Source organism: Mesocricetus auratus, unplaced genomic scaffold (genome assembly GCF_017639785.1).
Source record: "Mesocricetus auratus isolate SY011 unplaced genomic scaffold, BCM_Maur_2.0 Super-Scaffold_100003, whole genome shotgun sequence".
In the NCBI taxonomy this organism is placed as follows: Eukaryota; Metazoa; Chordata; class Mammalia; order Rodentia; family Cricetidae; genus Mesocricetus; species Mesocricetus auratus.
The window spans coordinates 45,169,937-45,196,745 of NW_024429188.1; the positions used below are offsets into that span (position 1 = coordinate 45,169,937).

At 37.0% G+C, this 26,809-nt stretch overlaps 1 protein-coding gene across 4 annotated transcripts in view; it reads right to left on the reverse strand.

Annotated features, from left to right (window-relative positions):
• Ophn1 (oligophrenin 1) overlaps positions 1–26,809 on the reverse strand; it is a 326,237-nt gene that overhangs the window by 107,711 nt on the left and 191,717 nt on the right. The window contains exon 16 of one of the 4 annotated variants that reach the window (XM_040744231.1): positions 16,605–16,944. The exons of the other annotated variants lie outside the window; for them this stretch is intronic. Within the exon in view, the coding sequence (XP_040600165.1) occupies positions 16,907–16,944 (38 nt within the window). The 3' untranslated portion in view covers positions 16,605–16,906. Of the gene's footprint in view, positions 1–16,604; positions 16,945–26,809 lie in introns of those variants that run through there. 4 annotated transcript variants of the gene reach the window in all.

Here is a 26,809-nt window from a genome sequence, read left to right on the forward strand (position 1 = left end):
ACAGGTAGACTGGAGGCAGGTGGAGATGAGAACAGGAGGGATAAGGAAAGCAGTGAGGGAGGACACACAGGGAGAGATGACTGGAATTGGGGACATTGGGGGTGAGGTAGAAACCTAGTACAATAGAAGCTCTCTAGAATCTATGGGAGTAGCCGTAGCAAATACTCCTAGTAATGGGGGATACAGAGCCTGAAATGGCCATCTTCTTTAACCAGCAAGGCTACAAGTGAATGGGTTGTGATACCAACCCAGCCGCAAAATCTTTGGTCTATAACTTGTCCTGCCTGCTAGATGTGCTGGGGTAAAGGTGCCAGAGAACTTGTGGGAATGGGAAGTGGGGGGGGATGACTGGAAGGAGAGGAAGAAAGGGAATGTAAGGTAGGATGAATTGTATGGCACAAGAATAAATAAAAAAGAAAAATATGGATTCCGATCTAATTTCTACTGAACAAGAGTGGAAAAGTTTTGAAGAAAATGTGTGAACACAAACATACCTAAGATTAGAAATGACAGTCTTTAACTGTATTTTTATAGCTGGATACCCATGACCATAATAGGCCAGTCAACACTCAAAAAAGTAAAGAAACATAACATTTAGTAAACACTCTCCATTTGTCTACTATTACCCTAAGACTACCTCTAATCTACATTCCTTGTAGATTAGCCAAATAGAGAAAAGTTTATGCAAATATAAGCCTACAACATTTGATGGTGTTTTGGTGGTGCTGGAGATCATATCCAGAGCTTCAGACACAGTAGGAAAGTAACCAACAATTGAGCTATACTCGTAACCCAGCAATTGGTATTTTATCACAGTTTCCTTTCTGTTAGTATGATGTTTCCAAAATTATTCCATATGTTACGTGTTACACTTTTATTGCAGAAAACTAGATATGCCAAAGTCCATATTTTAGTACAGCATCCCATATGAAAGAAGTAATGAGGAGACAACTAGATGTTAGTTTGGTTTTTTGTTTGTTTGTTTCTGAAGCAGGGAAAAATTAGAATGTGCTATCATCTGTAGTCAATTCCCCAGAATCCCAGACTTTTTTATCCATAATAATTAAAAGCAAAGGGAGTTTCTTTAAGAACCCAACAAACTTAGAGTACACAGGATATATAGGAAAATGGCAGCAACACTGACACTAACTTAATGAATATAAACAAAAACTAAAACTTTTCCTACCCCCTAATGCAGTCCCTATAGGCCACCATGAGTTTATGTTGAGTCTCACTTTTTACTGCCTCTTTCTTTTGGATGGAAGGTAGAAGATAACTATGCTTTCTCTGGTGCTTTCTGTGAAGCCCCCCTCCCTGCCGTGTGGCTGATTGCCATGTGGCTGACCTCTATGTTGGCTTCAAACATCACGGCATTTTTCCATTCTTCATTCTCCTCCTCCGGGCAGCTGCTGAGATTTACAACTTGTCTGCCTTGGAGTTTTCTTTTAAACTCTAATAAAATGTTCCTTTTGAATAAACTTTCACTTTCATGATTCTCAAAAATTAAAAATGAATAAATAAGCTGCCAAGGCAGATGGCTCTCAGAAAATCTGATCATAAGATTTCATGTTTTAAATCTAAATTAATATAAAAAACATAGCTCATCAGTTGTATTAACCATCTTTTCAGACTTTGATGACTTCATGAACCGAGTCACTGTCATATTGGAGAACATGGATAAAAATATTTCCATCTTCACAAAATATCCTTTTGGATAGTTCTGGTCTCCAGATCCATAAAATTGTCAGAGCCTAACCCATTTACTCATTCTAAAAATATTTATTAAAAGTCTCCTATGCACCCTGAGGGTATCACTCAATAGTAGAATATGTATTTCACATGGATTAGGTCCTAGGTTTCATTACTAACAACACACGAAAGATGGGGGTGTCTATTATGTTCAAGGAACCATGTGGCTCTAGGAATAACACACCAAAACTGACAAAGCCCTCTGTGTAGAGCCTGAGTGCTAGTGATATGGAATGAAAGATAAACAAATAAGCAAAGTGTATGACATGGATTTTGTGACGATAAAATAGATGAGGAGAAGTTGTTCTTAAAATAGTGGACTAGATCTCTGTGATAAAATGCTCTAAAAGAATGTAGGGATCAGAAGAAATATGGACTGAGTCTGTGCAAATATCAGACAGAAAAATGACCACAGAAAGATAAAACAGATAATTCAAAGGACATATGGCAGGTAAAAGCTGGACATACTCCAAAAGCTGTGCACCTATACTGCAGTGTCACATGAAAGAGTAAAAGGAAAATCTAAGTAACTGTGCAAGAAATAGAAATTGGAAAGAAATATCTTACTGTCTTTTGGAAAGCCTGATTAAACTGTTATAGTACATTTTTTATATCAAGGTCTTGGCCAAATAAGAAGAGATATATCTGAAAAAATGGGACAAAGAGCTTTTATCACAGAAAACCAGTCCATAAACAGAGAAAATTACTTTTAAAGAACAATCATTAAGAGTCTCTAGAAAGTACCCTAGGGGCTGAAGCAGAGGTTAAGAGAACTGACTACTCTTGCAGAGGACCTGGGTCGAATTCCCAGAACCTACAAGGCATCTCACAACTGTCTGTACCTCTAGTTCCAGTGCATCTAACATACTTTTCTGACCTCCATGGGCAGCAGTCATACATGTGATACACATACATATATACATGTATTCAAATATATACATAAAAACAAATATTTTACCAAAGAAAGTACCCTAATCATAGATAATGAATGAGGACCAATGGGCTGCAGTCATGCCTCTGCCAAGTCTATAAGACATTTGCTCCAGGTAGGAAAAAGGAGACCAAGAATACAAATGATTATTGCCACCATAAAATATCCTGACCTTGGTATGTATGAGAAAAGAATTTCATTATCCCCAACCAAGATCCCTGACCACTGGTACCCAGGTTCTCACTCCAAGGAGAGAAGGCCACAAAAATTTAGAGTTCCACACCTTCTCAAAAAGGAGTTTGAGGTTAAGGGTGCTCCCAGAAAACAATGAAATCCCATGTGAGTGTGTGCGTGTGTGTGTGCGTGCGTGTGTGCATACATGTATGTGTGTGTGTGTGTGTGTGTGTGATGTGGCATTGTGTGATGGGGCATTTTGTGTGGGTATTTGTGGTATGTGTGTATGCTTGCATGTTCAAAGTATTCAGGCACATGCATATGTGCAGGTGTGTCTCAAGGGTACACATGGAGGCCATAGGATGACAATAGGTATTTTCCCCCATCTCTGTCCACATGATATTTTTAGGCAGGCTGTCTCACGTAAAACCCAGAGTTTTCTTGTACAGGCCACCACATCTGCCTGACATTTATATGGCACTGGTAATCTAAACTCTGATCCTGACACTGACATGGCAAGCATTTTACCTCCTGAGCCAATTCCCCAAGTCATGTTTTTGTTGTTTCGTTATTGTTTTATTTTGTTGTTTTGTTTGGGGACAGGATCTAATATGTAGCTCAATCTGGACTTGAATTTTTAATCCGTTTGCTTTAGCTGCCTAAGTGCTGAAATTACAAATATACAACACTACACCTAGCTACTTAAAGTGAGTATTTTGTGATAAGCAACTAAAGATAAGTTGGAAGCTTCTTGGTTCTCTAAATCACAGGCCCTCCTCTTTATGAAGGAGACTCAAAAATATAAATAGCTATGAAGAGCTCACCTAGTGTCAAAGAAAGACTGAAATGTTGGTCATAAAACAACTATAAGCCCAAAATAGGAAGTATAATAAGTGAAATAAAAATTTACTACAGCTGCACAATAGTAGATTTAAGCTACAGGAAGGAACAATCAGCAAACTTGAAAAACGATAAAAGGTTTCTAATCTTAAAAAAAGACAGAAAAATAAGAATCATAAAATGTGATGCCACTAAGTATACCAATATACAAGAAATAGCAAGAGATGACAGGAAAATTTTTAATAACTAATAGAGAGAAATCCAAAAGTTTATGAAAACTATTTATATATGTAAAAGCCAAAAATCTAAGCATAGTACATTTAAAAGATACCCAAACTTACAGAAATGGTATGAATATTCTAAAAGACAAAGACGAAGAGAGTCTTAAAGCAACAACAAAACTACTCAAGACATATAGGAAAATTCCAGGTGGACAGGGATTACAGATCATAGGAAAGAGGGGGGCCAAGTGGGGAGGGTGATGGAAGTGTATGACAGAGGGGAAGGAAGGCAAAAGGAAAACTAACATAAAAGATACTTGAAAAAATCCATATGGAAAACTGTTTCATAAACTTCACACACACACACACACACACACACACACACACACACACACACGAATTTAAATGCAGTTACCCTAAAGAGAGGATAATGCTCCTCCAAGAAGTCATAGGTTACCAAATAAAAAGCCCAGTGCCAGGTGAGGTGTACTCTACTCAACTGGTTTGTTGGAAGTGGGCAGAAAACCCCCAAACATTATAGAATATTGCTGTTACTTACCTACCAGAACTGGATGGTTAAACCCTATTACTTAAGATACCACACATTTTGTCACAGGACTTGGAGAAATCAAGTTGTTACTGATCAGGCAGCTACTTCCCAGGTAGTTACTTTCCAGACTCCTGGAAGGTGCTATACAGGCTTCTTGGAGAGAAAAGTAATCAAGGGTCTTTACCCAGCTCTGAACTCCACTCATGGGTGCACTAGTATCTTGAAGGATATAGAGGAAACCATGTACTTTCATATTCAACTTAATTAAGGTCCACTCTTTAGAAGGAAGCACATGTCTGGTATTATAAATCTTTTCAAGGACCTGTGATAAAGCAGCTCATACATAGACTCCAGACACAAACCTACTACTATTTTGCTAAATGGATGCAATATGAAACTGTTCTGTAAACTTATTTCTGTGGTATATGGAGTTAGGAGGGAGATGGGATGGAGGGGCACTAAGAAGAATTGAAGGGCAGTAGTAGTGAATAGATATGCTCCAAAACATTAATTGTATAAAAATTTCAAAGAATAAAAGAATTTAAAAGATAAATTTTAAAAAGATATACATTACAAACAAATAAAATGTTCTGCTATGGGAAGAAACGTCAGAATGAATGATGTTATCGTTTTGACTTAATTCAAATATGTATCATGTACAAGTTACAGTGATTCAAACATTTTATATGTTTAATACTAGTAAGGTTTGGAATTAATACACTAGTTACTGTTCTCTAGACTTACCCTTAATTCTGTCATGGCCTGCCCACAGAAGCCTCTCCTCCTAGCCCAGCCCTATGTTCTAGGTACTCAGCAGCATGGTATGGACGCAGGGTTCCTCTAGTTATTCCTGATGACCTGTTTAAGCCTTTCCTTCTAGCCCATCTAAAGTCTTTTGTGACTTCTCAAACCCACAGAATATCTTTTTTACCAGGGACTCAAAGCTGCCACACTAGAAAGGGACTCAGGTGGGGGACCTTCATTCTCCTTTCCTGTCCTCCATTCCATCTCACCCTCCTTATTCCTGCTTCAGCCTGAAATCAGGAGACCCTTCTCTAGACTATCTTCGCCCCCGTATACTTTACTTCTTGGTATGAACCCAGATCTCCCTTGTTGTTTTCCACTGCCTCTCTCAGTTTTTCATTCACCTTCATCTCCATTCCTTAGTTATTCCCCACTGACCAACATAATGAATCTACTCCAGGGACTGCACCCCTACTACAGTTGTCTGGAACCCAGAACCAATCTCTACCAAGAACACCATAGCCATTACCCTTGGCTGGTACTCAGGGACCTCACAGCTGCCACAATTGGGCAACATGAGCCAAAGAACAGAATACCAACTCAACAAAGATGAAATAAGATATCTACACCAAGAAACACCTCAAACATCATAACTCCACTAAACCTATATCCCAGTTCAAGAACACAATTATGACCAACCAAGATAATGTGTCTCTCCCAGAAGCACAGGGGGAAATACAGGGAGAAAGAAAGACATTCCAAGATAAAACCAATTTAGGCACTGTCTACAAATCCAGCTCTACAGAAGGAACTAGAAGTAAAACTTCAGACTGAAGAGAAAGTTAGCTACACTAAAGTAGATACAAAGAATAAATAATCCTAGAACAGATGGTTAAAAGAGGAAGGAAAAATGTACACCATAACAACAAAATATGGGTAATAAACACTGCTCATTAATAAGCCTCAAAATTAATAGTCTTAATTTCACAATAAAAATACATTCTTCTGCTGCATAGAAGAAGCATACTGCATAGTCATCAAAGGGAAAAAAACCTACCAAGAGGATATTGCAATTCTTAACATCTATGGACCAAACAGAAGGAAACCCAAGTTCATAAAAGAAATACTACTACAAATAAAATTACATATTGACCCTCACATGGTGATAGTGTGTGACTTCAACACCCCACTCTCACCAGCAGACAGGTTATCCAGGCAAAAACTAGACCAAAAAAGCTGGAGTTAAATAATGCCATAAATCAATTGAACCCAATAGATATCTACAGAATATTTCACCCAAACACTAAAAAATATTCCTTCTTCTCAGCAGCCCTTATAACTTTATCAAAAACTGACCACATATTAGGGTACAAAGCACAAAGTTATAAAATCATAGAAGTAGAACTCTGCAACCTACATGACCACCAATGATTAAGGCTGAATGTCAATAACAAAAAAAGTAGCAGGAAGTATGCAAATTCAAGGAACTTAAAAGCCACAACTGAATGAAATTGTGTCAAGACAGAAATCAAGAAAAAATTTTAGAATTTAACAAATACAATATACCCAAACCTATGATACATAATGAAGGCAGTTCTAAGAGTCAAGATCATAGCACTAAATCCCTATATAAAAAGAAAAGACTAGAGAAGTTCCATATTTAAAACTTGACAACACACTTGAAAGCTCTGGAAAAACAATAGCAAAAATGCCCAAGAAGTATAGATGGGAGGAAATAAATTCAGGGCTGAAATCAGTAAAATAAAAACTAGCAAACTTAACAATTCAAAGAACTGATGAAACGAAGAGTTGGTTCTTTAAGAGTATCAACAACACAGACAAACCTCTACAAAATTAAGCAAAGAATGGAAAGAAGATCCAAATTAATAAAACTAGGAATGAAAAGGCAGACATTACAACAGAAGCTGAGGTAGTTTAGAGAACCATAATGGCATACTTTAAAAATCTTTATTCCACCAAACTGGAAAACCTAAAATTAGAGGTGAATTTCTTGATGAATACGACCTACCAAAGCTAAATCAAGATCAAATAAGCATTTTAAACAGACCCATAACCCCTAGTAAAATAAAAGCAAAATCAGTAATCAGCCATACCCGAAAAACCCCAGGGTCAGATAGATTCAGTGCAGAATTCTATCAGACCTTCGAACAAGAACCAAAGTCTAAATTCTTCAAATTATTCCACAAAATAGAAACTAAAGGAACATTTCCTAATTCTTCTTTAGAAAGCCACCATTTCCCTGGCACAAAAACCATACAAAGGCTAAATTAAAAGAAAACAAATAAATAAGTAAAAGTAAAAGAAAACTACACACCAGTATTCCCTTAGGAACATAGATGCAAAACCTCAACACTCAAAAAATACTTCTAAACCAAATCCAAGAACACATCAAAAAGATTATCCACCATGATCAATCAAGTTGGTTTCATCACAAAGATGAAGGGATGGTTCAATATGCATAAATCAATGAATGTAATCCACTACATAAACATAATAAAATGAGTTTATTGCATGTACACTAACAACCAACATCAACCTATATGAAGAGAAACTCAAAGAATTTCCACTAAAATAAGGAACAAGATAAAGATTCCTACTCTCTCCAGACCTATCAAATACAATACTTAAAGTCTTAGCTAGAGCAATACAACTGAAGGAGATCAAGGGGATATAAATAGGAAAGGAAGAAGTCAATATACCTTTATTTTCAGATGATATGAACTATTTCAGAAAAAGACACTAAAGATTCTCCCAGGAAAATCTAGAACTGATAAACACTTTCAGCAAAGTGGGTGGCAGGATACAAAATTAATAGACAAAAATCAGTAGTCTTCCTATATGCAAATAACAAATAGCCTGGGTGGGGGAATCAGGGAAACACTTCCTTTCACAATAATCTCAAAAAATCTTGGAGTGATTCTAAACAAGAAAGTGGAAGACTTGTATAATAAAAATTTTAAGGCATTGAAGAAAGAAATGGAGAAAGACATCATAAGATAGATATACTTCCCATGTTCATGGAACAATAAAATAAATATTGTGAAAATGGCCATTCTACCAATAACAGATTCAGTGCAGTCCCCATTAATAACTCCAACACATTTTATCAAAGATATTGAGAAAACTTAAAAAAAACAAATGTCAAGAAACAAATTAACTGATTTACATGTGGGATATAGAACTAAACAGTGAGTTCTCAAAAGATGAAGCACAGATGTCTGAGAAACACTTGAAATTATTCAACATCTTACCTTGAGATTTCATCTTACCCTGGTCAGAATGACCAAGATCAATAAAGCAAAATATTAACAAATGCAGACAATAATTCTTGGAAATGGGAACTCTCATTTATTGCTGGTGGGAGTGCAAACTTGTACAGCCACTATGTAAATTAGTGTGGAGGCTCCTTGAAAATTGAAATTGATATACCTCCAAGACTCAGTTACACCATTCTGGGACATATATGCAATGGAATGGAAAAATTTTATACTAACTGAAGTAATCCAGGATGAGAAAGAAAAATACATTTTCTCTTTTATATATTGGTCTAAACTTCTAATTTTTATATATGATTATTTCTGAGGGAGTGAGTATGCGTATAGATCATCAAATAAAGAAGGCACCATTGGGAGGAAAGCAAGCATTAGGGAAGAGTAATAGAACACATGGAGATCAAAATTTTTTTAAGGTTCAGAATTCTGTTACTAGCATTTACAAAAACTATTGAGGCTAGAGCTAAAGAGATGGCTCAGTGGGTAATGTGCCTCCCAAATAAGCATGATGATGTAATTGGACCACTAGCACCTACAGAAAAAGTCAAGTGGTCCAGTCCATACTTCCAATCTCAGCAGACAGGTGGATTGCTAGAGCTTGAGGGAATCCAGTCAGCTTAGCTGAAAGGATGAGCTCATGCTCGTCTCAAAAACAAGACAGATAACAACTGCCAATGTGTTCCCATACACACATGTACAAATGTACATATGTGCACATGCACACACAACAAAAAACAGATTGTTATGAATAAAAGTAAGTGACAGAAAATAATTCAACATCACTCATACAAAAACAAAGAGTAGAAGTAAAGGCTATGACAAAAGACAACATAAACACATTTTCCTATTAACTGATTTAATAATTATGTAAACTATAAGACTATTTATTAGATTCAAAATATAAAGAAATAAAATCTATTTCACAATAATAGCCCAAAGACTGTATGAGGACAAGGAGAGATATGTAACTAGAACTTACAGAAAAAAATGAAAAGAATTAGAATAAAAAAATTGAAAAGAAAACTAAATGGAAATTTTTATATGGCACATTTTATAAACACATACTGGCTCTCCATTCTTCAGTTTTTCATGACATGGAAAATCATATGAAAGAATTATCAGAAAGGGGCACTAGAGAAGGGACTGGCAGAATATAAGTGACATGAAAGGAGAAGTTGTAAAACCAGGCACTAGAGCTAACTAGAGAGGAGAGAAGGTCAACTCAGAAGGAGGAAGAGAAAAAAAATTAAAACTAAGTGAGATTGAAAAAGTCATAAGGAGGGCTAGAGAGATGGCTCGGCTGTTAAGGGCTAGGCTCACAACCAAAAAGACAAGAAAAGGCCTTAAAGAATCATTTTTATTTATATAAAATTGCATAAGATACATTAAGTATACATGTATCCATATTTATTTATAAGTATATATGTATATATGTAGTATTATGTGGGAGTCACTGACTACCTAACAAACACTAGTAACGAGCATGAGAAACCTTCTTTAAAGTTCAAGAGACTCCCAAAACAATAAAAGCTATTATTGTTGCCCTTGATTGCCTCCCAGAAGTTGAAGTTAAGTTCCTATTGCCCCAAAACACCACACACTTTGGACATAGTACTTGGAGGTTCCGAGAAGGATCTGACCTAAAAAGCCTCCAACCTAAGAACTAGTATCAAAAGGCACCATAAAAGTTGCCAAGGGAGGTATGCAGCCAAGAGTACTGAATGACTCAGCGTGGCAAGATATCCCTAAAGATACAATAGTGACACTCATTTTGGAAATCACTAACAGTAGCATAATTGGACTTAAAAACCATTCAACAGGAGATAAATCATGTCTGGTGGTGTAAACCTACCCAACTCCCCAGAGCTAATGAGGCTGTGGACCTTAGAGGAGAATATTCTATCACCACTTTATTAGACTAGCATAATTGTAAGTGAATTTTTAATATGTATCCTTACTCACACAGATAAGCATAGCTCCCACCCCTCATCAAAAAAACTACTCTTTGCAGCAAAGATCATTACAAAATACCATGACTGGTCAGTTTCCAGAGATCAATTGATTATGTGGTATGCAACCCCAGTACAACCAATGCACCTCAGGCTCAAGAAACATGGCAGAAGAGGGGATAAAAAGACTGTAATTGCCAGAGGAACTGGAAGTCTGCTGTAAGATTGTATCTCCTGTAAATGACAGGGAAACTACATCTGTTGAAGGTACTTCAACAATATGCCTGCCTAAACAGGACCTGAACAACGACAACACCAACAGATATGCTATCATGAAAGAATATTCTCATAGAAACCCACACTATACAAAGAACCCCAGGCAAATAAGGACTTCTGAGAGAAGGAAAATTAGTCATCTCTAGGGATGAAACCCATGATTGGTAATCCAATGTTGAGTGATTATCCCTGAAATAATTTAAGAAACAATAAATGGACTCAGCATGTTGTATTTATATGTGTATTTATATGTAATCACAATTATATGTGATAATAAGAACTAAATAAAAAGAACCAAAAATGAGAGGGAATGAAGTGGGGTACATGGAAGAGGTGGGAAGTAGAAAAAAGAAGGGGGAGGTGATACAATTGTATTTTAATTTTTCAATTTTTTAACTATTATTTTATTCTCTGATGGGGGAAGTCCTTCTGTGTGTATGTTTGTGTTACTGGTTGATGAATAAAGCACTATTGGCCAATAGGGAAGCAAGATAGGTGGGACTAGGAGTCAAGGACGATTCTGGGAAACGGAGGCACAGTCAGTCACCATGTAGGATGTAGGAGAAGTAAGAGGTCCTGACCCTTTCTCTAGTAAGAGAAGACTACATGGAAATACTCAGATTAGCAGTTTTGGGTTAATAATTAAGTCAGAGCTAGCCAATTAGAAACTATAGCAAACGGCCAACAGCTTTATAATTAATATAGCGTCCTGCGTGTTCATTTGGGCCTGCTGCAGCTCATGGCCCAGGCTGGTGGGAAGAATGCACATTACAATTCTCCTTTTGAGGATTACAACATTATTACATCAATTCCCCCTTCACATTCCTCCTTCAATATCTTCCCATATAGTTTTCCTTGGTGTCTTCCATATATATATATATATATATATATATATATATATATATATTTTAAAGTTCCAATGTCAAAGATAGAACATATACCTGTAATACCAAATACTCAGAAGGCTGTGTTCAAGTCCAGCCCGAGTTACATATTAAAACCCTGTCTCAAGAAAACAAAATCGTTTCTAAAATTCTATCTCCTTTACTTCATAAGTAAATAAACCTGAATTAAGACCTGAGTTGGATATCACATTTATCTACCAGATGGGTAAAAACTAAAGGTAAAAACATTGTTGGTAAAAATATAAGAACACCCTTTATATTGTTCATGGTGAGGGAATCATTCTGGTGAAATTACTATCCATAAAATATTAAGGTGTATATATTCAAGTCCCCTAAAATTTTACTCTGATAATTACATATGATTATTATTAGGGTTATAAGCAAAAAGTTGTATAGCAGTATTATTTATAAAGACCAAATGCCAGAAATATGAAAGAAACAATAAATGTCAATTAATAGAAGAATGGACAAAGTATTTATGAAATTTCCACATAATAGAATATTGTACAGCATCAATGATGAATAATGGGGCATTGCACAGCAACATAGACAAATTGCTAGAGAATAATTATGAGTGAGAAGAGTAAATGGTAGGAGAATATTGCACAAGCCAACACATAGATGTGTATTTGTGCATTCAGTTGAGCAATATCAACTAATCATAAGTAATTATAGTTCAAACACACTGCAATAATGACAACTGAATTTACTGCAACCTATAACAAATTCACAAACAGAAAAACAAGATAAGGTAAGGGGATATTGAATAATATATGACGCCCTCTTTTGGTTTCTGTGGGAATCCACACAAGTGGCAGACACAGACATGTAAATAAAAAGTAATGCTTAAATATATGTAATTTAAAAGGAACTAAAATGGCTATAAAGAATTATTATAAGTAATTATATACCAACAAGTTAGTTCTACATGAGATGGAAATAATCCTATATCATACTAAAACTTATAAAGACATAAAGAGTTTAATGAGCCCTACTTATAAAAAGTGTACTTAGCCATTCAAAATCTTACCATGAGGAAAGGTCCAGGCCCCAAAATTTTCACTAGTATATTTTATCATTTATAAAAGGTCAATGCCAATAATCAACAAGTTATTCTAGGAAATAGGATACATACTACTTTTGAACTCATGATACAAAGACAGTGTCATAATAAAGCAAAAAAATACCACCACTAAGAACTATAGAACAATATTTATACTAAATATGAATGCAAGTATTTGCAGTAAAAATATTAGGAAATAAATCCAAAACATATAAAAGAGATTAACATGGCCATCTGGGATTTATCCAGCTATACAAGACTGGTTTAATATCTGAAAATTCAATAATGTAATAAAGCATATTCATAAAATAAATGACAAAACCATAATACCACCTACTCACTTGACATAATTCAATGTCAGTTTGTAATAACAAAAAAATACTAACAAATTTAAGCTAGAAGAGAATTTTCTCACCTAAAAAATGGCATAATGGGAAGGAATAAATGTGTTTTTAAGAGTGAAGAAAAGATAAAGTTGCTCAATTTTACCTTTTAAATTGTCCACAATTTGTTTTAGTTTCTTTTATAAAGCATTTATTTTATGCATGTATATACATGTTTGTAGGTGCCTACTAGAATGCCTGCACTCATGTGTGTATACAGGTGTGTGACAAAGGCCAAAAGAAGTCAGTGTTTATCACTCTCTATCTATTCCTTTGAGGGAAGTTTCTCCCTGAACCTGAGCTTACAACATCTTAACTAGGCTGGAAGCCAGTAATGTAATCCTCCTATCCCTGTCCTACTTGGTGCTGAGGTTACAAGAACTTGCAGGGATGCCAGCTTACTACATAGACGCTGGGATCTAAACTCCATTCCTTAGGCCTGTGTAATAAGCACTCTTGACCACTGAGCCACTCTCTAGAGTGGCCTATAGGTTTTTATCACCTAATGGCATGGTCCAATATATAGATAATTCTTTAAAATCCTCTTACAAAAATTATCAGACTTAACAAATGAGTTTGGTGAGGTCACCACATAAAACCCAATTGTTAGAAGGTTTATATTTAGTCATAGAGTAACTGCTTAACATGTACAAGGTCCAGTGTTAAAATGAAAAATCAATTGCGTTCCTATATATGACTAATGAATAATATTTAAAAGAATTAATAGAGAATTTAACCTAGCATAATATAAAAAGAATGAGGTATTTCAGAGTAAAAATTTTTTCATACAGAAAACTTTGCAAAGGAAATTAAATGGGATCTCATTTCATTTGAAAGGGCCAAGATGGCAATTCTCCCCAATATTAATTTACATACCCAATGCAATTACCATTAAAATTCTAACAGGCTGTTTTATAGTAATTGACAAGAAGCACATTAAGTTAAACAGAAATGCAAAACACCTACAATAGCAAAAGCAATTTTGCAGAGGTAGAAAGAAAACTGAAGGACTTTTAATTTCTGATTTCTAAATCTGTTTGTGTAAAGATGAATATATAAATCTGAGAATATAGAAAAATCCTTATACTTATAACTAATTAAATATTCCTGGAGGTATCAAAGTAATTCAGTAGAGAAAGTAAGTCTGAAGTCTGATACTATTATGCTACAGAGAAAATTTAATCATTTAAATGTAAAAAAAGCATTTGAACCAGTTGTGGTGGCAAATACACATAATCCTGGCACTTAGGAGTCTGAGGCAGGAAGACTCAGAGTTCCAGAGCAGGGATACATGGTGAGATCCTGTGTCAAAAATAACAAAGACCAACAAACAAAACACCTGAGACTATAACTCAGTGCCAGAGCATTTGTCAAGCATCCTGTACAAACCCTTGGGTTCAGTACTCAGCCCTGGAGAAAAAGAACCTGGGCCTTCAATACGTGCCATATACAAACATTATCTAGATAGAGACAAACACATAAGGGAAAAAGTTAAGTGGCGGTTTTTTTTCTTCTATATAATCATCTAGAGCAGCCGGGCTTCTTGAGTATAATGTGAGGCAGGGATGTGTGAAGAACACCCCTTGCATGGGAGCAGGGTTGCCAGTACATACGAAGGAGGGAGCAGAGATATGAAAGGCCCTGGAGCATCATTGTTCCAGCATAACCTGTCATGGAACAATGCGCAATCTCATCAGTAAAGTGTTTTCAGTGGAAACCCAAGTCACTGGTTGTTCGTGTTGTTGTATTCTCCCATACCACTCATGTATATCCTCAACATGTAAATAGTTTCTTTTATAGAAAATAAGAAAAAACTGTGAGATTTTGTGTTTATCAAAGATTCCTTAGAGAAAAAGTATAAGTTCATAAGAAAAAGATAAATTTGAAATCACCAACCTTCAAACTTTTGTACTCCAAGCCTTAAGGAGTACCAATGTTTTATATTTATTTTAAATTATATATATAATACATAAAGCCATGTATATACATATACAGTTCAAATGAAGCTATATCTCTTGAGCTGACAATACTCCCCACAAAGGTCATAAAATATCTTAAAAGTCCCCAAGTACCCAGCAAGAGAAACCTCTTTTCAAGTTGTTGGCCAACATAGTCCAAGAGACTCCCCAAACAATATAGGTTATTGCTGTTGCCCTTGCTTGATTTCCTGAGGTTGAATGTAATTCACTAATGCCAAAAGCATCACACACTTTTGACACAGGACTCAAAAGAGTCCAGCTGAATCCGACCTAAAGGAAGGAACACAATCAGTAGTCTTACCAAACTGTCATGGCTATGGGTCACAATAGTGACCAGCTTGGCAACATAGTCCAAAAGATATAACAGTGGTATTCATATCTTGGTGGTAACCACCAATCATCTAATTGTACTTAAGGCATGATCAAGAGGGAGGAGGAAATCATGCCTGATACTAGAAAATTAGCCTACCACCTGGGCCTAGAGAGGGCATGACTCTTAGAAGAGCCTATTATTGTCATTTTACTAGACTACCATAATTCCTAACTGCATTTTAAATACTTTCCTTATACCCACAGATATGTAAATCTCTCACCTCTCATCAAAGGAGGTTTTCCTTGCAGCAGTTGATACTATCATAAACTATCATGGCTGGCCAAAATACAGAGATCAACTGGTGTTGTGGTGTTCAGTACCAATGGACACAACAACACTATAACTACTATACCTAAGGCTCAAGTAACATAGAAGAAGAGGGAATGGAAAGATTGTAAGAGCCAGAGGAACAGGAAGTCTGTTGTGATACTGCATCTCCTAGAAATGGCAGGGAAGCTACATCCATGGTACTTCAACAATATGGCTGCCAAACCAGGACCTGAACAATAACATCAATGGAAAAGCTATCATGGAAGGGGGAAATATCACAAAGCCTTGCTCATAGACAGAGAAATACAAGTAAATAATGACTGCTAAGACAGGGGAAATTAGTCTTCCCAAGGGATGAGTCTCACAGTTGACTATCCAATGCCAAGTGGTCAGCCCTGTAGCCACATGAGTATAAACACTAAACAGACTCAGCATACTGTATTTATATATTTTTATTTGTAACAACATTAATCAAAGAAAAAAGAAGCCATGAATTTGAGAGTCGGAAGCATGAGGAGGAATGATGGGAGGAAAGTAAAGGGGGAAATTTGCAATTATATTTAATTTAGTTTTTAATCTTTTTAAAAAGAAAAATGTGCAACAGCAGACTGGGGAACACTTATCTGATAAAATAATTCTTATCAGAAAACTGATAGCTCAACGAAAAAAATGGGCAAAATATATGATCTTACATTCATCAAGTAAGTTATACAAATGACTAAACAATACATGAAAAAATGCTCAGCACTATCAGTTGTAACAGAACTGTAAATTAAAGCCGTGGTAAAATAGCACTTTAGATTCTCATGAATTCTTATATAAATGTACGACAGATAATAGTAAATGTTGGTGAATGTCATAGGGTTTCTGTTACTGTGAAGAGAAACAAAGACCACAGCAATTCTTATAGAGGAAAATATTTCATTTAATTGTGGTGGTTTGCTTACAGTTCAGAGATTCAGTCCATTATTGTCATAGTGGAACATGGGGTGTGCATGCAGACATGGGGCTGGAGAGGTAGCTGAGTATCCTGCATCTTGGCTTGAAGGCAACAGGAAGTGGTCTGTCACACTGAGTGGTATCTTGAGCATATATGAGACCTCAAAACCCACCTCCACAGTGACATGCTTCCTCCAACAAGGTCACACCTAATCCAACAAGGCCATACCTCCTAATAGTGCCACTTCCTTTGGGAGCCGTTTCCTTTCAAACCACCACAGGGAGGATGTGAAGAAATAAGAACCCTAAGGCAGCAGTGGTAGAAAGAAAAATCAGTACAGCTACTTTAGAGCATGCTGTTGTGTTTCTCAAAAAGTTAAAACATCAATTATCTATTCAACTCGGTAATTGCTCTCCCAATAAAAAAAATGTACACCCACACCAACATTAATAAACATTCACAATAAGTCCCAAACTTGAAACAGTCCAAGTGATGATCAATTAGGGGACAGAACAACAATGTATAGCAATTCACACAAAAGAATTCTATTCAGCAATAGAAAGGAAAAGAATGAGAGATGTGCTGGGCGTTGGTGGCGCACGCCTTTAATCCCAGCACTTGGGAGGCAGAGGCAGGCGGATCTCTGCGAGTTCGAGGCCAGCCTGGTCTACAAAAGCTAGTTCCAGGACAGCCTCCAAAGCCACAGAGAAACCCTGTCTCGAAAAACCAAAAAAAAAAAAAAAAAGAATGAGAGATGTATGTGTTTATTACTGATGTCTTAGCAAACAGTATGGTAAGTGAAAGAGGCCATATATAAGACCAATTTTACAAATATTCAGAAAAGGCAAATATACTATCAAAAAGTAGAATACTGCCAGGCATTGGTGGTGCACACCTTTAATCCCAGCAGTTGGGAGGCAGAGGCAGGCGGATCTCTGTGTGTTCGAGACCAGCCTGGTCTACAGAGTGAGTTCCAGAACAGGCTCCAAAACAATACAGAGAAACCCTGTCTTGAAAAAACAAAAAAAGTAGAATACTGGAGGTAGATTTTAATGGGGTTATGAAAATGTTCTACAACAGAATTATAGAATGAGTGTGTTTAACAGTAAAATTAATGAAAAATTGAAATGTATACCTCAAATCAGTAACATTATGATCTTTAAAAATACCTCAAAAAAGATTATTTCTAAACCTGAACATATGAACATACTATGAACCAGCAATTCTACTTCTAAGTAAATTGGCAACAGACATCTATGCACACATTAACTTAAAAACCTATTCGCTTAAAGGCATATACTAGAACATTTATAGCAATGGTATTTGCAATAGTCTCATAACGTTATGGTGAATTATTATAATTTTATGTTGGCTCAGCATCCATTCCTCCTTATACCTGAAGCAGAGCTTAGTATGTCACCGCATACTAAGTTCACCTTGTCCTCCAAGTTCCTCAATGTGGTGGTCCAGGTATCTACATTCCTATACTATAGCAGGCATAACCCACTCTTCCCTCCATGTCCCTACACAGACTGCTCTTATATGCCATGGTGACAACCTTCCTCCCACAGTGTAACCACAAAGAACTTGCTTTAAACCCATGAATTGGAATTCTCTATGGAAAACCTGCTTAGCTATTGTCTCTCCTAGACCAAAATAAAGACTTCATCCTATAGAAAGTGGCTTTTATCTGCAGGCTGAGCACATCACCTTTACAAACAATGATACCCACAAGTACCCATTTTATCTCAGGAACTAGTGAGTAATACACTGTTTTGTTTTTTCATGATTTATGTTCTGATGCCTCTACTCTGTCTCACCAGAATGACACATCCATATTTAACTTTAATCCAGTTAAGGCTCCCTTAGAGAGTGGCTGTGCTGGCAGGAATGAACTGAACAGACAAGAGCCATGGGTCATGTGCCGGGACAAATGAGTTTCCTGTGACTAAGACATCTAATCATAGGTCAGACAACTAGCCATTAAACTCTCTTCCAGGATAAAGAAGCGGGGCTGGAGATCATTATGTGCAAGATTTTTCAATTGTAAAACCGTAGTTTTAGGAACAAATTTTATATTGTAAATTTCATAAGTATGATTTCTAGATATATTTTTAAAAGTTTACTCTGAGTCACATAGCATTGTTTGGGAAAGCTAGGAATAATCTGCGCACACAATGTTTATAATGTATTAATTAGAAAAATAAGTCATAAAGCAACTAAAAAAGAAATGTAACTATTTAACCAAAACAAAAGTATTTCCCTATTTAACGTCTAAATAGAAAACAAAAAAACAAACCATATTATGTTCAACATCCAGACAAAGAATAGAAAGTTAACTTCAATATAGCAATTTGTTGAACTTTGCCTGAACCCTGTGTCCCAAGAAACATTCGTAATGATTGGGAGATCCCCTTGGCCTTTGTGTTCTGAAAAACAAATAATTTCAAAGAATCACTCCACCCTTCCATACAGGAGATATGTCCAACCTTCTTCATGACTCATGTAAACCTCAAAATGACTCCCTTGATTGTCAGCCTCTATAAAATCTCAAATTTACTTCTTCTTGAGAAACACCTCAACAATTAAAGTTTTACCTGCTGCAACAGGGAAACAAAAGTATCCTTTTAATTATCCAGTGAATCTCACCTTTAACAAAGCTAGAGAAACCAAAACAGTGTAGACGTGCAGAACAATATGGAGCAGAGTTCAAAAGGAACTTTCACACGTATGCTGAAACGATTTTTAACAAGGATACCATGAGCATTTAGTGGGTAAAAGAGAATTATCTTTATATCATTATCTGCAAACAAAAAAATTGAAGCTGGGCCTGTCCCATATACCATCTATAAAAATGAATTCAAAATGGATTATCTACATTACAGACACTCATATAACTCTAACAAAAAGAAGAAAAACCTTGGGGAGCTGAAGCAGGAGGAGTACTGGGTGCTCAAAGCCAGCATCTGGAATTGTAATTTAAAAACCACAATAAGGTATCATATCCTTTTCATTAGGTACTGAAACAGAAAGCAACTCAGAAAACAAGAAATGGTGACAATGTGGACAAACAGGAAACTTCGTACACTGGCGTGAAATTTTTAAATAAGGGCTAGAGAGATGGATGGTTCAGTAATGAACAGCACGTGTTGGTCTTACAGAGAACCTGCTTCTGTTTCCAAGAAATCACCTGGTAGCTTCAATTGTCTATAACTCCAGTTCTAAGGGATCTGCCACCCTCTTGTGGCCTCCATGGACATTGCACATATATAGTTAACAAACATAAAGACAAAACACTCATATACATGAAATAAAAATAAACCCTTTTTAAAAGGAAATATGGCAGAGGTGTTATAGAAAACTGTCTATGGTTTCTCAAAGAAAAAAACTAAAAATAGAATTACCCTAGGATTCATCAATTCCATATCTGCTTATATACTAAAAGATATAAAAGTGGGATCTTGATGGGTTGAATATTTATACATCGATTTTTTCTAACACCATTATTCATAAGAGCTAAAAAGTTGAAGCAGATATCTATCAACAGATGAATACATAATCAGACTGTGGTGTATATAAACAGTGTAATAAAAAGGGCAAAATTTTAGATACACACTACAATATAAAGTGACTTTTACATAAGAGTATACTCAGTTAAATAAGCCAGTCATACACAGACAGGTATCAAATGCTCCATTAGTATTAGGTCCCCTGACTCGTAGGTAGTCAAATTCACAGACAGAAAGTAGACTGGCAGCTGCCAGGAGTTAAGGGAAAATAAAGATGTAAGGTTGTTACTTAATTGCACAGATTTTTGGTTTTGCAAGATGAGAAGAGTTCTGGATATTAGCTGGACAATAATGTAGATATATTTAACATTGCCAAATTTTGTTTTATATGGAAATTTTATTACATATGATTTACTATAATTAAAAACAAAAAGTATTTTTTTAAAAAAGTAGATATCCCTCAGTGGAGGCTTGATTAATTCTATGGAACACTTTAATACACATGCACAGCTAGATGATTTGGTCTGTTTGTTGCCAAAGAATAGACCTATATTTTCTTCAGAGATGTTATTCTAACTTATTGATAGCCTATACATTATTTTCTCTCATCTCAAATTAAAATAAAATAAAAAAGGGCTACTAATTTCTAAGGACATGCATATTTGTTAAATTGGGTGGAATTACTTACTTCATAAATGAAAATGTTAGGAACTTCTGGATTACAGACACCACAGAAAATTAATGAGACTAAAACTACATTAAAATAAAAAGTTTGAAAGGCACCTCAGGGCGAAAAATAAAGAATAAGAGCTGAAACTAAAGGCAGCCATACAATTTACCGTGTTGAATAGTATGAGTTTGTGGCTTAATTCTCTGCATTAACTTGAATTACTATTCCAGGAAATTCCTGCCAGTACATGGAGGTTGCAAACAGCTTCATTTCAGAAAACTTCCTGGAAATCCATTTATATGAACAACAAGCTATCAAGTAGCTCTCATCTGGATAAACAGGGACTTCTTAGAAGAGCTCAACAAAACGAGCTTATCAAATGCCTGCTTGCTCTTCAAACTTTACCTCAAAGACCCTGAAGACATAAGTCACAAGCTGTGATATAATTTTAATATAAAATTGAATTATTAACTTTATCCTATTTTAAGTATACAGATCCCAACAAAGACCCATCAAAACAAAATTCCAAAAGCATTATAAATATGCACTCTCAATATTTGATTTCCCTTTCTAAGAGATTACATGGACCAAGTGTTGTCGTGGAGTGGCTTTACTTTATACTCTAAATAACAAACCTGGATTCTTTTCATTAGCCATCTATTTTAGTGGGTTTCAGAATCATCAAGTTATCAAGATGCAACTCTAAACATAAAACACCTTTGGGGCTTCACATTGCTGGTAAACTAAATATCAAAATCCTTACTCATGAGAAGTAGATATAGTACTGCAGGACCTGACACCAGATTGATTACCAGATAAAATTTAGAATGACCAGTTAAGTTGAATTTCACAGAAGCAATGGCATTTCTCTCACAAGTGTAATTTTGTTTATATGGAATTTTAATTGAATTGAGAAACATATTTTTGTTTGGTTTTGATTTTGGTATTTGATCTAATTTGTTCTTAAAATTGCCAATTGCCTCCAGGGCTCCCTTGTATAAAACCAAAATGAATTGTTCAGGTAAATGACACCTGACACTTTCATATATCTGATTTACTTGGCATTAGTCAGATTTCCCCATTGCAAAGATCCATGCTTTGTTTTGTTTCAGATTTTTAAATTTAAATTAGAAACAAGTTTGTTTTACATGTCAATCCCAGTTCCCTCTCCCTCTCCTCCTCCCCTGCCCCCCACTGACCCCCTGTCCCATCCCCTTTAGGCTCCCCAGAGAGGGTGATGCCTTCCATGGGGGGATCTTCAAGGTCTGTCATAACATTTGGAGCAGGGCCTAGGCCCTCCCCCATGTGTCTAGGCTGAGACAGTACTCTCTATGTGGAAAGATCTCCCAAATTCCATTCGTATACTAGGGATAAACACTGATCCACTGCCAGAGAGCCCATAGATTGTTCAGGTCTCCTAACTAACACCAATGATCAGGGGGTCTGGGTCGGTCCTACACTGGTTTCCCAGCTATCAGTCTGGGGTCCATGAGCTCCTCCTTGCTCAGGTCAGCTGGAGAAACATATTTTTATTTGCAATGATCTTCCATTACATTTTTAGGAACACTACTACACTTAAATCTCAATGCTGAAAACAAACCTATGGAATTCACAAAATCCCGTGTCTAGAACCCATATCAAAAGTAAGATGGCTGGAGCCATTAAAGCAGGTAATTCATCTAGGCAGGAAGTAATTCAATTGTCCAACTGAGTAGCTGGGAGGAGCTTGCAGTCAATAGGTGTGCATCCATAAGTTTAGTGGGTGCACTCTGGGCACTAGAATAAAGAACAGACTGTTTCATAAAAGCTCAGGACTGATTTGATGGTATGTAGTAGTTTTCTTTTGTAGGATAGTTCCTACTCTCAGGAGTGACGAAACCATAGAATAATAAATACCCACTGAACAGTCCCTATCCTGATAACTGGGGGATCATGGAGAGACCTGGCGCAAGGGACTACGTGGGAAAGAGACATTTAAGGATAGAAAAACACTGAATAGGACAAGGATAAAGTGGGAGAGGGAGGAGAAAGAGTTGATGGGGAAAGGGAAAGAGGGAATGCATAGAGATGACTTCATGAAACAGGAAAGAAAAACTTCTGGATTTTTATTCAACCACTTCAAAATCTAAAAGGGATAAGCAGTTAATGTGCACAAGATAGGCAGAGATACCAGCACATATATGTCATTGTAAAGCAGACTATATAATGAGCTAGCCCATGGGCCTCCTTGATAGGACTGAAGCTAATGCTAAGAACAGAAACCTTGCCTTTAAAAGTTTTGCTTCATCTGTGTCTGAGGAATTTCTAAGGACCATTCAAGTAATTTGATGGCAATAATTTCTCGTGTTAAGCATGTTAACTGCATAAACTGAAACTTGATGATTTTTCTAAGTATTCTAAATAGTAGTGGAGGGTATAATTGTCCAAAGTCATATTCTAGTACATTAAAATCCTGCACACTTGAAAATATGAGTATATGTGTAGTTTGTAGGCAAGATTAAGAGACAGTCCCTTTCCTTGAGATACTCATTGGGAAACAGGATAGGTGAACCCAAAAATAATTACATTATACCAAGAAATTCACAATAATAGAAACAAAGCAAAGTAGAGAATTCTTATTGAAAAAGAAATGGCAAACTATTTTTTAATCAGGTTGTGGGAGTAGCTATGGAGATAATTCAGTGGGTAATGTGCTTGTTGTACAAACATGAGAACCTGACTTCAGATCTCCAGCATCCTGTAAAATGGTAGGTTTGGAAGTATGTGTCTCAAAACCCAGTGCTGGCTATGGGGGCAGATAGAAGCAGATCCCAGGAATCTCTAGCCAGTCAACTTAGCTAACACAGTATCCTTCAGGTCCCCCCTGAGATTCTGTCTCTATAATAATGGTAATAGAAAGACAGCTCAGTGATTAAGAGCACTATTTTTTCTTGCAGAGGACCTGGATTCAGTTCCCAGCACCCATATCAGGAAGCTCACAACTACAGATCCGGGGGATCAGACAACCTCTTTTAGATTCCACAGGTATCCAAATGTGTATAGTACACACACATAAGTAAATAAAGTAGAGGAGAAGATGTCAGAGGTCAGTCTCTGGCCTCTCTAAGCACATGCACAGGCAAGCCCACCAGCACATACACATACACTCACCCAGATACACCACATACACAGAAATAAAAGTGAGCTTTGTCTTCAGAGGCTACAATGCTATTGAAGAATAGAATGTACCATCCCAAATGTGAAGTATTGTGCACCTGAAAGCTATTAAGACACGCAAGATGACTGGAAAAGAAGCTGTTACAGAGCACTTGTCTAGAAAGTGGAAGGCCCTGTTACAATCAGTAGTTTCTGTCCCACCAACACCTCCCAAATGCCTGGTAGCTGCTTTCCAAATAATAATACAGTGATTTAGTATTATTTATAAATGCTCGGCCAATAGCTCAGGCTTATTATTAACTGGCTCTTACATTTTAAATTAACCCATATTCCTTATTTACGCCCTGCCATGTGGTGGTACCTTTATTACCATGGCACATTCATCTCCTGTTCCCTCTGCATCTGCTGGTATCTCCTCTGACTCTATCCTTCTCCTTTCCATCAGCCTTAGTTTGGTTGTCTCGCCTATATTTTCTGTCTGGCTACTGGAAAATCAACTAGTCCTGCCCTACACCAGTTACAGGAGAGTGGACCCTGTTGGGGCAGGGGGATGAACCAACCCTCAAGTTGTGAGAGAAGAGCTGACACCCACCACCCCCACATATGCCCCCTACAGCAATTAGGAGAGAGGGCCCTGCATTTTGCCTGGGAAAAACAGTATAGCATAGAGCTGGTCCTAGCGATATGAGTGAGGAGAACCTGGATCTGAGAGCCCGGGAACAGAACTAGCCCGTCTCCTTGCTGCAGGCTGCATTCGGTGAGCAAGCTGGAGAACTCATCCAAGTAGTGGAAATGAGGGAAATCTATTGAGCTGACCAACCCAGATACCACCCAGGCCCAGAACCAGGCCTCCTCCACCAAATCTATGAACTGTTGGAGCATGTGAAGGGGACAGACCTCCATGACACAGGACAACAGGATATCCAAGAGGAGCCCCAGTGAGAGCCCATTATCAGTGGTGCAGTGGGAACCAGGCACCTGGCACCAGACCAGTGCCACATGGTAATAAACATTTGCAAGTAAAGATGAATGGACTAAAAGGTAAACTGTGTGTCCAAACAGATCACGCTACAGCTTCCATAACAAGACTCTTTTTGTTGTTGTTGTTTTTGTTTTCATTTTATTTGTTTTGTTTGAGTTTTGGGTGTTCTTTTAAATTTGGTTTTGTTTTGAGGGGAGGTTGCAAGGGCATGATGTGAAATCCACAAAGAATCAATAAAAGTTAAGAAGGGGGGTTGAAGGGAGGTCCCTTTTGCTTTGGGGCTGCTTCCCTTTATATCTTGCTGGCGAGTTTATCCACCTTGTTACTGCCACTGTCCTCCATGACTAGCATCAGAATCAAGTTTCTTCAGCCCTCTAACAGTGACTGAAGGTACATGGCTCTCCAGAAATCCTCCAGACTATAAGTGACAGATTGGAAAAATCCTCCAGACTGTACGTGCCAGATTGGAACTGCTGAGGCTTGCAGTCTTACTGACTGAGAATCCATTAGGTTCTCTGCCTCTACAATGTGAAGACAGTCATTTTTTTGCTTTTTTTATTTTTAATAGCTTGTTTTACATGTCAATCCCAGTTCCCTCCTCCCGCACCTCCCCATTCCCCCCATCCTCCCACCCTAATGCCAATTCCTTCCTTCCGCATAGGGGATATCTAGAGTCTATCATTTCATTCAGGGTAGGGTCCAGGCACTTCCCTAAGAGTCCAGGGAGAGAGAGCAACCCTCTTTGTGTTATGGACACAAGATGCCTGTTAGTATTCGAGGGATAAACACTGATCCACTGCTCAGGACCCCATAGGTAGCCCAGGCCTCTCACATTCAGGGGGTCTGGATGGGTCCCATGCTGGCCTCCCACAGAAAGGCAGTCCACAGAATGGGAAAAGATATTCACTGACCCCACATCTGACAGAGGGCTAATCTCCAAAATTTACAAAGAACTCAAGAAGCAAGTCTCCAAAACACCAAAGGATCCAATTAAAAAGTGGGGTACAGAACTAAATAGAGAATTCTCAATAGAGGACTTTAAAATGGGAGCAATAACACTAGTGTCTAGCATATAGTAGACATTCAACATACATAGTAGGAACCAGAGAATGTGATAGAGATAAATAGAAGTCTAAGAAAGATCATAACATGGTTCTCAGGTCAAGGCAGAAGATAACTAATAGGCTCCCAAAGAAAATGAGGACCAACTGTAATCACGCAGAGAAAATGCTATAAACCACTGTTACTTTCATGATTGCTCAGACAAAATATCCAGAGAAAAGCAACTTAAGGAAGAAAGTATGTAGGTGTTGTTTAGTTGGTTTGGCTCACAGTTTCAGACTATTATCCATAAGCAGAGAAAGAGACGAATGCTAGTGACCAGCTCACTTTTTCCTTTATATGCAGTCAGTAACCCAACCTGTAAGAAAGTGTCACCAACCTTTAAGGCAGGTCTTCCCACCTCAAATGATCCAATCTAGAAAATCCTTTACAGGCCTGCCTGTGTAATTCTAGAGCCTGCCAAGTAGATAAGCCAAAATTAACTATCACAAGTATACAGAAGGAAAATGAGTTTCACATATTTCAAATTTAGTATCTTCTCTTTATGGCTGTATATCAATATTGTTAAAGATGTCAAGTTAGGAAACAGCTTACTGTTTTTTATGAAACTATTTTCTCTAATTGCTTATAATGTTTCTTTTTGTTGTTGCTGCTGCTGGCTGTGGTTTGTGAGACAGGGCCTGCTATGTAGCCCAATCTGGGATAGAAATATATATCATCATGTATAATCAATATACCCAATAAACCAACATGGCCAGCCCACCTATATGATTTTATAACCTGATTCTCA